General features: G+C 40.3%; 1 protein-coding gene across 1 annotated transcript in view; it reads left to right on the top strand.

The window, feature by feature from the left end:
• Positions 1 to 11,944, top strand: part of crnkl1 (crooked neck pre-mRNA splicing factor 1) — a 72,292-nt gene that overhangs the window by 39,674 nt on the left and 20,674 nt on the right. Inside the window, exons 8-11 of the mRNA XM_061747032.1 lie at positions 421 to 480; positions 778 to 858; positions 9,015 to 9,254; positions 10,386 to 10,487. Of these exons, the coding sequence (XP_061603016.1) occupies positions 421 to 480; positions 778 to 858; positions 9,015 to 9,254; positions 10,386 to 10,487 (483 nt within the window). The remainder of the gene's footprint in view (positions 1 to 420; positions 481 to 777; positions 859 to 9,014; positions 9,255 to 10,385; positions 10,488 to 11,944) is intronic.

Here is an 11,944-nt window from a genome sequence, read left to right as displayed (position 1 = left end):
TACTTCATTACTTGAGACCTCTGTATTTTGTATTTATATATTTCTTACTTTTTTCATCCTTGTGTGAACTGCTGCTGCACAAAGAGAATTTCTAATCTAATCCATGAAATCCACTTTATTTTTCCCAAATTCAATTTTCATTTTTTGCAATTCCATTTCATTCCGTATTTTACCTTTTGATTCTTATTTTGCCACGAAATAAAATGTGTTTTTAATGTTAATGAATTGAAATAAAGACTACTTAATGCAGTCTTTTCCCTAGAACTGGATTAAAGTGCATCAGAAACGAGGTCAAATGCAGCAAATTAAAGTTGTCTTTACAAAAAAAATCTTTTAATACTTTAAAACTTCAAACATTTAAACACATAAACCCAGTGTTTGGTTGTTTTAACCCCCTCTCCTCCTCCTCGTCTCCTCCAGGACCCTGAGAGGACGAGGCAGGTTTACCAGGCCTGTCTGGACCTCATCCCGCACAAGAAGGTCAGTACAGCAGAACCTGGACCGGTTCTCCGGTTCTCCTGCTGGTCCTGGTTCCAGAACCTGGACCGGTTCTCCGGTTCTCCTGCTGGTCCTGGTTCCAGAACCTGGACCGGTTCTCCGGTTCTCCTGCTGGTCCTGGTTCCAGAACCTGGACCGGTTCTCCGGTTCTCCTGCTGGTCCTGGTTCCAGAACCTGGACCGGTTCTCCGGTTCTCCTGCTGGTCCTGGTTCCAGAACCTGGACCGGTTCTCCGGTTCTCCTGCTGGTCCTGGTTCTGACGCTCCGGTTTCTCTTCCAGTTCACCTTCGCTAAGATCTGGCTGCTCTTCGCTCAGTTTGAGATCCGGCAGAAGAACCTGCAGGCGGCTCGGAAGATCATGGTAAGAAGAAGATCCTGGTGGGAGGTTCTGGAGGTTCTGGAGGTTCTGGTTCTATTTCTACAGCCCTTTACAGCCACCTCTAGTAGGGCTGGGCGGTACGGACTAAACAATGTATCACGATAATTTCTGGCATTTATCCTGATAACGATAAAAATGACGATAAAAAAATACCAATTCAACTCCATCTTTGTAACTATAAATCTATCACCACATTCAGTCTTTGGAGCCAAATCAGTGCTGTAAAAGATACTAAACTTTCTTTCTTTCTTTCTTTCTTTCTTTCTTTCTTTCTTTCTTTCTTTCTTTCTTTCTTTCTTTCTTTCTTTCTTTCTTTTTTTTCTCCTTTCTTTCTTTCTTTTTTTCTCCTTTCTTTCTTTCTTTCTTTCTTTTTTTTCTTCTTTCTTTCTTTTTTTTCTCCTTTCTTTCTTTTTTTTCTCCTTTCTTTCTTTTTTTTCTTCTTTCTTTCTTTCTTTCTTTTCCTTTTTTTCTCCTTTCTTTCTTTCTTTCTTTCTTTCTTTTCTTTCTTTCTTTCTTTCTTTTTTTTCTTCTTTCTTTTTTTTTCTTCTTTCTTTTTTTTCTTCTTTCTTTTTTTTCTTCTTTCTTTTTTTCTCCTTTCTTTCTTTCTTTCTTTCTTTCTTTCTTTCTTTCTTTCTTTCTTTCTTTCTTTCTTTCTTTTCTTTCTTTCTTTCTTTCTTTCTTTCTTTCTTTCTTTCTTTCTTTCTTTTTTTCTTTCTTTCTTTTTTTCTCCTTTCTTTCTTTCTTTCTTTCTTTCTTTCTTTTTTTCTTTCTTTCTTTTTTTCTCCTTTCTTTCTTTCTTTCTTTCTTTCTTTCTTTCTTTCTTTCTTTCTTTCTTTCTTTCTTTCTTTCTTTCTTTCTTTCTTTCTTTCTTTCTTTCTTTCTTTCTTTCTTTCTTTCTTTCTTTCTTTCTTTCTTTCTTTCGTGGATTTAACACAGAACCATGAATCAGTTTTATACAAAAACATCATCAACAGGAATTTATCGTTTTTATCGCAAGATGAAAAATTCTTACCGTGGGGATTTTTTTTGACGGTTTATCGTGAACGGTAAAATATCTCCCATTCCTAACCTCTAGGTGCTAAAGTGCTTTACAGAATAAAACATACAGAATTACAATCGGATCAAAAATCAACTGAGCAAACAATAAATAGAATAAGGAAAGCCAATGAAGTGAAACGAGGACCGGAGTCATGTGATTACATCTGTTAGTGTTAGCTAACAGCTAGCTGCTCCTGCACTAGCTGAAGGCTAACAGACTAGGAGACGCTAACATATGTAGCATCACAACAGTCTGATCTGGAGCTGATCAGAGCGGGAACAGCTTTCTCCAGGTCGGGACCATTTACGACATCTTAACGACGTTATCAACTCGTCTGTCAAATTTGAACAAAGTATCAAAAATCACAGTCAGATTTCTGACATGAGGGCTGAAAGAAGAGGACGGGGCGCTAAAGCTAAAGCTAGTCGTCCCAGTTTCCCCAAACACAGTCCAGTCTGGGGGGCGGGCGGGCGTACGCGTGTCAGCAGCAGACATCCACGTAGGCAGGTGGAAGCAGCAATGGGATGACCGGGGATGGGGGGGACCGGGAACACAGGCCAGAACGCAGCTCCCGAAGCTCCGGCCTGCAAACATGCACAAAAAAGAGAAAAGAGGGGGGCCGGCACAAGAAACTACAGGAACGATGGACAAAAATGATGCTATGAGATATTTATAATAAATTAAAATGGAAATGGAGAAGAGAGGCAGGGAAGAGGAGAGGAGAAGAAGGGTGAGAGGCACCGCCCAGCGGATCATGTCGGTCCCCCCTGCAGCATAAGCCTATAGCAGCATATCTACCACCAAGCTATATTTGAGACTAACTATTATAGTCTTGTTCTATAGCTGCAACTATGACTACTGACTCTAACACACTAGAGTTTACACTACCTAGAGATTTACCAACACCAGCTAGAGGTTTACTAAACACTAACTATAGGCTGTACTAAACAGAAAGGTTTTAAGTTTAGTTTTAAAGGTGGAGGTGGTGTCAGCCTCCTTAACCCAGATTGGAAGTTGGTTCCATAGTAGTGGTGCCTGATAGCATGCGTTTTTTCATACGTTTTTTTCGTACGTTTTTTCGTACGTTTTGTCGTACATTTTATTCGTACATTTTTTCGTACGTTTTTTCGTAAGTTTTTTTTTCGTATGTTTTTTTCGTGCGTTTTTTCGTACCTTTTTTTTTCGTACGTTTTTTCGTACGTTTTTTCTTACGTTATTTTGTACGTTTTTTTTGTACGTTTTTTTGTACGTTTTTTCGTACATTTTTTTTCGTACGTTTTTTCGTACGTTTTTTCGTGCATTTTTTTCGTACGTTTTTTCGTGCGTTTTTTCGTACGTTTTTTTCGTACATTTTTTCGTACGTTTTGGATCATGTCGGTGCCCCCTGCAGCATAGGCCTATAGCAGCATATCTACCACCAAGCTATATTTGAGACTAACTATTATAGTCTTGTTCTATAGCTGCAACTATGACTACTGACTCTAACACACTAGAGTTTACACTACCTAGAGATTTACCAACACCAGCTAGAGGTTTACTAAACACTAACTATAGGCTTTACTAAACAGAAAGGTTTTAAGTTTAGTTTTAAAGGTGGAGGTGGTGTCAGCCTCCTTAACCCAGATTGGAAGTTGGTTCCATAGTAGTGGTGCCTGATAGCATGCGTTTTTTCATACGTTTTTTTCGTACGTTTTTTCGTACGTTTTGTCGTACATTTTATTCGTACATTTTTTCGTACCTTTTCTTGTAAGTTTTTTTTTCGTATGTTTTTTTCGTGCGTTTTTTCGTACCTTTTTTTTTCGTACGTTTTTTCGTACGTTTTTTCTTACGTTATTTTGTACGTTTTTTTTGTACGTTTTTTTGTACGTTTTTTCGTACGTTTTTTCGTACGTTTTTTCGTGCATTTTTTTCGTACGTTTTTTCGTGCGTTTTTTCGTACGTTTTTTTCGTACATTTTTTCGTACGTTTTGGATCATGTCGGTGCCCCCTGCAGCATAGGCCTATAGCAGCATATCTACCACCAAGCTATATTTGAGACTAACTATTATAGTCTTGTTCTATAGCTGCAACTATGACTACTGACTCTAACACACTAGAGTTTACACTACCTAGAGATTTACCAACACCAGCTAGAGGTTTACTAAACACTAACTATAGGCTTTACTAAACAGAAAGGTTTTAAGTTTAGTTTTAAAGGTGGAGGTGGTGTCAGCCTCCTTAACCCAGATTGGAAGTTTTTTTTTACGTTTTTTCGTACGTTTTTTTTCACACGTTTTTTTCGTACGTTTTTTTTTTTTCGTACGTTTTTTCGTACGATTTTTCGTACGTTTTTTTTGTATGTTTTTTCGTACGTTTTTTCGTGCGTTTTTTTCGTGCGTTTTTTCGTACGTTTTTTCGTGCGTTTTTTTTTGTACGTTTTTTCGTATGTTTTTCGTATGTTTTTCCGTACGATTTTTCGTACGTTTTTTCGTGCGTTTTTTCGTATGTTTTTTCGTACGTTTTTTGGTACGTTTTTTCGTACGTTTTTTCGTACGTTTTTTCATACGTTTTTTCGTACGTTTTGGATCATGTCGGTCCCCCCTGCAGCATAGGCCTATAGCAGCATATCTACCACCAAGCTATATTTGAGACTAACTATTATAGTCTTGTTCTATAGGCTGCAACTATGACTACTGACTCTAACACACTAGAGTTTACACTACCTAGAGATTTACCAACACCAGCTAGAGGTTTACTAAACACTAACTATAGGCTTTACTAAACAGAAAGGTTTTAAGTTTAGTTTTAAAGGTGGAGGTGGTGTCAGCCTCCTTAACCCAGATTGGAAGTTGGTTCCATAGTAATGGTGCCTGATAGCATGCGTTTTTTTCATACGTTTTTTTCGTACGATTTTTCCTACGTTTTTTCGTACGTTTTTTCGTATCTTTTGTCGTACGTTTTTTCGTACGTTTTGTCGTACATTTTATTCGTACATTTTTTCGTACTTTTTTTTTAAACTCTTTTTCGTACGTTTTTTCGTACGTTTTTTTTCCGTACGTTTTTTCGTACGTTTTTTCGTACTTTTTTTTTTAAACTCTTTTTCATACGTTTTTTCGTGCGTTTTTTCGTCCGTTTTTTTTCCGTACGTTTTTCCGTACGTTTTTTTGTACGTTTTTTTTGTACGTTTTTTCGTACTTTTTTTTTTAAACTCTTTTTCGTACGTTTTTTCGTGCGTTTTTTCGTACGTTTTTTTTTCGTACTTTTTTTTTTAAACTCTTTTGCGTACGTTTTTTCGTGCGTTTTTTTGTACGTTTTTTCGTACGTTTTTTTGTACGTTTTTTCGTGCGTTTTTTCGTACGTTTTGGATCATGTCGGTGCCCCCCTGCAGCATAGGCCTATAGCAGCATATCTACCACCAAGCTATATTTGAGACTAACTATTATAGTCTTGTTCTATAGCTGCAACTATGACTACTGACTCTAACACACTAGAGTTTACACTACCTAGAGATTTACCAACACCAGCTAGAGGTTTACTAAACACTAACTATAGGCTTTACTAAACAGAAAGGTTTTAAGTTTAGTTTTAAAGGTGGAGGTGGTGTCAGCCTCCTTAACCCAGATTGGAAGTTTTTTTTCACACGTTTTTTTCGTACGTTTTTTTTTTTCGTACGTTTTTTCGTACGATTTTTCGTACGTTTTTTTTGTATGTTTTTTCGTACGTTTTTTCGTGCGTTTTTTTCGTGCGTTTTTTCGTACGTTTTTTCGTGCGTTTTTTTTTTGTACGTTTTTTCGTATGTTTTTCGTATGTTTTTCCGTACGATTTTTCGTACGTTTTTTCGTGCGTTTTTTCGTATGTTTTTTCGTACGTTTTTTCGTACGTTTTTTCATACGTTTTTTCGTACGTTTTGGATCATGTCGGTGCCCCCTGCAGCATAGGCCTATAGCAGCATATCTACCACCAAGCTATATTTGAGACTAACTATTATAGTCTTGTTCTATAGCTGCAACTATGACTACTGACTCTAACACACTAGAGTTTACACTACCTAGAGATTTACCAACACCAGCTAGAGGTTTACTAAACACTAACTATAGGCTTTACTAAACAGAAAGGTTTTAAGTTTAGTTTTAAAGGTGGAGGTGGTGTCAGCCTCCTTAACCCAGATTGGAAGTTGGTTCCATAGTAATGGTGCCTGATAGCATGCATTTTTTCATACGTTTTTTTCGTACGATTTTTCCTACGTTTTTTCGTACGTTTTTTCGTACGTTTTGTCGTACGTTTTTTCGTACGTTTTGTCGTACATTTTATTCGTACATTTTTTCGTACTTTTTTTTTAAACTCTTTTTCGTACGTTTTTTCGTACGTTTTTTTTCCGTACGTTTTTTCGTACGTTTTTTCGTACTTTTTTTTTTAAACTCTTTTTCATACGTTTTTTCGTGCGTTTTTTCGTCCGTTTTTTTTTCCGTACGTTTTTCCGTACGTTTTTTTGTACGTTTTTTTTGTACGTTTTTTCGTACTTTTTTTTTTAAACTCTTTTTCGTACGTTTTTTCGTGCGTTTTTTCGTACGTTTTTTTTCGTACTTTTTTTTTTAAACTCTTTTGCGTACGTTTTTTCGTGCGTTTTTTTGTACGTTTTTTCGTACGTTTTTTTGTACGTTTTTTCGTGCGTTTTTTCGTACGTTTTGGATCATGTCGGTGCCCCCCTGCAGCATAGGCCTATAGCAGCATATCTACCACCAAGCTATATTTGAGACTAACTATTATAGTCTTGTTCTATAGCTGCAACTATGACTACTGACTCTAACACACTAGAGTTTACACTACCTAGAGATTTACCAACACCAGCTAGAGGTTTACTAAACACTAACTATAGGCTTTACTAAACAGAAAGGTTTTAAGTTTAGTTTTAAAGGTGGAGGTGGTGTCAGCCTCCTTAACCCAGATTGGAAGTTTTTTTTCACACGTTTTTTTCGTACGTTTTTTTTTTTCGTACGTTTTTTCGTACGATTTTTCGTACGTTTTTTTTGTATGTTTTTTCGTACGTTTTTTCGTGCGTTTTTTTCGTGCGTTTTTTCGTACGTTTTTTCGTGCGTTTTTTTTTTGTACGTTTTTTCGTATGTTTTTCGTATGTTTTTCCGTACGATTTTTCGTACGTTTTTTCGTGCGTTTTTTCGTATGTTTTTTCGTACGTTTTTTCGTACGTTTTTTCATACGTTTTTTCGTACGTTTTGGATCATGTCGGTGCCCCCTGCAGCATAGGCCTATAGCAGCATATCTACCACCAAGCTATATTTGAGACTAACTATTATAGTCTTGTTCTATAGCTGCAACTATGACTACTGACTCTAACACACTAGAGTTTACACTACCTAGAGATTTACCAACACCAGCTAGAGGTTTACTAAACACTAACTATAGGCTTTACTAAACAGAAAGGTTTTAAGTTTAGTTTTAAAGGTGGAGGTGGTGTCAGCCTCCTTAACCCAGATTGGAAGTTGGTTCCATAGTAATGGTGCCTGATAGCATGCGTTTTTTCATACGTTTTTTTCGTACGATTTTTCCTACGTTTTTTCGTACGTTTTTTCGTATGTTTTGTCGTACGTTTTTTCGTACGTTTTGTCGTACATTTTATTCGTACATTTTTTCGTACTTTTTTTTTAAACTCTTTTTCGTACGTTTTTTCGTACGTTTTTTTTCCGTACGTTTTTTCGTACGTTTTTTCGTACTTTTTTTTTTAAACTCTTTTTCATACGTTTTTTCGTGCGTTTTTTTCGTCCGTTTTTTTTTCCGTACGTTTTTCCGTACGTTTTTTTGTACGTTTTTTTTGTACGTTTTTTCGTACTTTTTTTTTTAAACTCTTTTTCGTACGTTTTTTCGTGCGTTTTTTCGTACGTTTTTTTTTCGTACTTTTTTTTTTAAACTCTTTTGCGTACGTTTTTTCGTGCGTTTTTTTGTACGTTTTTTCGTACGTTTTTTTGTACGTTTTTTCGTGCGTTTTTTCGTACGTTTTGGATCATGTCGGTGCCCCCCTGCAGCATAGGCCTATAGCAGCATATCTACCACCAAGCTATATTTGAGACTAACTATTATAGTCTTGTTCTATAGCTGCAACTATGACTACTGACTCTAACACACTAGAGTTTACACTACCTAGAGATTTACCAACACCAGCTAGAGGTTTACTAAACACTAACTATAGGCTTTACTAAACAGAAAGGTTTTAAGTTTAGTTTTAAAGGTGGAGGTGGTGTCAGCCTCCTTAACCCAGATTGGAAGTTTTTTTTCACACGTTTTTTTCGTACGTTTTTTTTTTTTCGTACGTTTTTTCGTACGATTTTTCGTACGTTTTTTTTGTATGTTTTTTCGTACGTTTTTTCGTGCGTTTTTTTCGTGCGTTTTTTCGTACGTTTTTTCGTGCGTTTTTTTTTTGTACGTTTTTTCGTATGTTTTTCGTATGTTTTTCCGTACGATTTTTCGTACGTTTTTTCGTGCGTTTTTTCGTATGTTTTTTCGTACGTTTTTTCGTACGTTTTTTCATACGTTTTTTCATACGTTTTGGATCATGTCGGTGCCCCCTGCAGCATAGGCCTATAGCAGCATATCTACCACCAAGCTATATTTGAGACTAACTATTATAGTCTTGTTCTATAGCTGCAACTATGACTACTGACTCTAACACACTAGAGTTTACACTACCTAGAGATTTACCAACACCAGCTAGAGGTTTACTAAACACTAACTATAGGCTTTACTAAACAGAAAGGTTTTAAGTTTAGTTTTAAAGGTGGAGGTGGTGTCAGCCTCCTTAACCCAGATTGGAAGTTGGTTCCATAGTAATGGTGCCTGATAGCAGAACGCCCGCCCTCCAAATCTACATTTAGATACTCTAGGAACTACGAGTAAACCTGCACTCTGAGAACGGAGAGCTCTGCCAGGAACCTAAGGCACTATCAAGTCTTGCAAATAATGCGGAGCTAAGCCGTTTTGAGCTTTATACGCAAGTAATACAATTTTAAATTGGATTAGTGTTGGAACAGTCTCCCGTCTCCACGGTAACGGCCTCCTGTCTCCGTGGTAACGGTCTCCTGTCTCCGTGATAACCCCCTCTCTCCCCCAGGGCTGCTCCATCGGCCGCTGCCCCAAGAACAAGCTCCTGAAGGGCTACATCGAGCTGGAGCTGCAGCTGCGGGAGTTCGACCGCTGCAGGAAACTGTACGAGAAGTTCCTGGAGTTCAGCCCCGAGAACGTCACCACCTGGATCAAGTTCTCCGAGCTGGAGACCATCCTGGGGGACACGGAGCGGGCCCGGGCCGTGTTCGAGCTGGCCATCGGTCAGCCCCGGCTGGACATGCCTGAGGTTAGTATCCTGGGGGGGGTATACAGTCTTTATATTCACCCCCCAGGTGGTGTTAATTGCCCCCCCCCCCCCCCAACTTCACATTTACCCCCCCCAGCAGGATTATTTAATTCAATTCAATTTTATCTATATAGCGTCTAATACAGGGGTAGGCAACCCCGAGTGCCACTGTCCTGCATGTCTTAGATGTTTCCCTGCTTCAGCACACCGTGATAAAAGTACCTGTGTCATCAACAGAATTGTGCAGCCCTGGATGATAAGCTGATAATGATGATTAATTAGAGTCAGGTGTGTTAAAGCAGGGTAGCATCTAAGACATGCAGGACAGTGGCCCTCGAGGACCAGGGTTGCCTACCCCTGGTCTAATACCACAAAAGTTGTCTCTAGACGCTTTCCAGAGACCCAGAACATAAACCCCAGAGCAATTATTACATAAACAATGGCAGGTAAAAACTCCCCTAGTGGGAGAAAAACCTAAAGCCAAACAGTTGCAAGAAAAACTCCCCTTTAGGAGGAAGAAACCTGGACCTGGACCAGGATCATAAGGCCAGCACGCAGCTCCCGAAGCTCTGGCCCAATCAGCAAGTCCCAGGTTAGGTTCAGGGTCGGGGAAAGGTTGAGAAGGGGCAGGACCAGGGAGAGGAGTCTTGAGGGACGAACCTTCTCCCCCGCCCAAAAGGGGCCGTTACCCTGCCCCTCTCACTCCCACACTGCAGGATCCGGTGTTTTGCATTCAGAGATGCTCTTCGCCACCGGCAGAGGATGCTGCACCATGTACAAAAGAGAAAAAAGAAAAGAAAAGAAAAGGGGGGCCAGCACAAGAAACTACAGGAGGGACTCTAACACACTAGAGTTTACACTACCTAGAGATTTACCAACACCAGCTAGAGGTTTACTAGATACTCTTTAGATTTAGATACTCTAGGAACTACGAGTAAACCTGCACTCTGAGAACGGAGAGCTCTGCCAGGAACATAAGGCACTATCAGGTCTTGTAAATAATGCGGAGCTGAGCCGCTTTGGGCTTTATACGCAAGTAATAATTACCCCACCCCCCCCAAGAGGGTTAATTGCCCCCCCCCAGCTTCACATTTCCACCCCCACCGCCTCACATTTACCTCCTCTCTCCAGGTTCTCTGGAAATCCTACATCGACTTTGAGATCGAGCAGGAGGAGTTTGAGCACACGAGGCGTCTGTACGAGAGACTGCTGCAGAGAACCCAGCACGTCAAGGTGAGAACAGAACCAGGACTAGGACCAGAACAGAACCAGGACCAGGACTAGACCCTCAGTCCTGGGGGGGGGGGGTCAGGGGTTAAAGGTCAGGGAACTGTAACAGAGAACCCAGCACGTCAAGGTGAAAACTGAACCAGGACTAGGACCAGGACTAGAACCAGGACTAGGACCAGAACAGAACCAGGACTAGAACCAGGACCAGGACTAGACCCTCAGTCCTGGGGGGGGGGGGTCAGGGGTTAAAGGTCAGGGAACTGTAACTGTAACAGAGAACGCAGCACGTCAAGGTGAAAACTGAACCCTCGTAACATTAATTACAGGAAACTAGTCAAACTCTTGTTCCTGGTTTTTATTAAGAGATTTTTACCAATTTCTCAGCAACACACACACACACACACACACACACACACACACACACACACACACACACACACACACACACACACACACACACACACACACACACACACACACACACACACACACACACACACTTCTTCTTCATCTTCTTCTTCCGGCTCTCGACGAAGGCGGACGCCTTTTCTGCTCCTCTCCCTTATCTATCTGTCCTGCTGCTGCTTTTGTCCTGTCTCGTCTTCAGAGTCTCTCCTTTTCACTCCTCCCAAACTCTACAATCATGGAATTGATTAACTGGTCTCTCAGCACAATCAGAAGTCAGGGGGTAAGGGAGCCCTCCTGCCCCGATGGGATGTTTTTTACTGGATACACAATGGATTCCTGGAAACATTGGAAACCGTTGTGTTTGGTGATTCTGTCTGTCGAGGACGTTGAAGATGCTTCATAATTGGATTTATGATAGCAGGATTTCTCTTGATCGGAGGAGGGGGATTCCTGGTGTACCGACAAACGCGTAAGTCGTCGACAGCTGTTCTGGCTCTTTCAGAGCTGCCGGACGTGGCTGAAGGATCAAGCAAGGTGATCAACACTCAGACTTTAACGCTGGGGGAGCAAAGCCGTAAGCTGGATGTGATTCTTGAACAGAATCTCAGGCTGGCGGCGTCTTTGAGCTCATTGGCAAGATGGATAAGACCTTGGAGAAGTTGGAAGCTCGGCTTGGCGGGAATTGATCACAAATTCGTCTGATTGGAGTCGCCATTGATGAACCAGAGACTGAAGGCAGACGGAAAATTACTGAGTCTGTTTTCAATATAATTGTTGATTCTATAATCTGGCCTTGACAGGGCGGTTTTGGCCGATCGTTCTGGTCACAATCTCCCTGGTGGAATGTAAACAAGGTGACTCTGCCCCCACTAACCCTCCCCTCTCAGGAACATCTGTGGACCTGTTTCAGAACTGTACTGGGCTGAGAGCAGCTCAGAGCGAAGTTCACGGACTTACCGCTCACACACACTTACTGATAACCACCTCCCTCAGCTCGTCTTCCTCGGCCCCCCCTCTTATCAGCCCCCCCAACAGTCTCCAAGTTTCAAGTG

Source organism: Cololabis saira, chromosome 18 (assembly GCF_033807715.1).
Source record: "Cololabis saira isolate AMF1-May2022 chromosome 18, fColSai1.1, whole genome shotgun sequence".
NCBI lineage: Eukaryota > Metazoa > Chordata > Actinopteri > Beloniformes > Belonidae > Cololabis > Cololabis saira.
The sequence above is the reverse complement of the archived record's forward strand: the minus strand, read 5'-3'. Positions and strand labels throughout refer to the sequence as shown.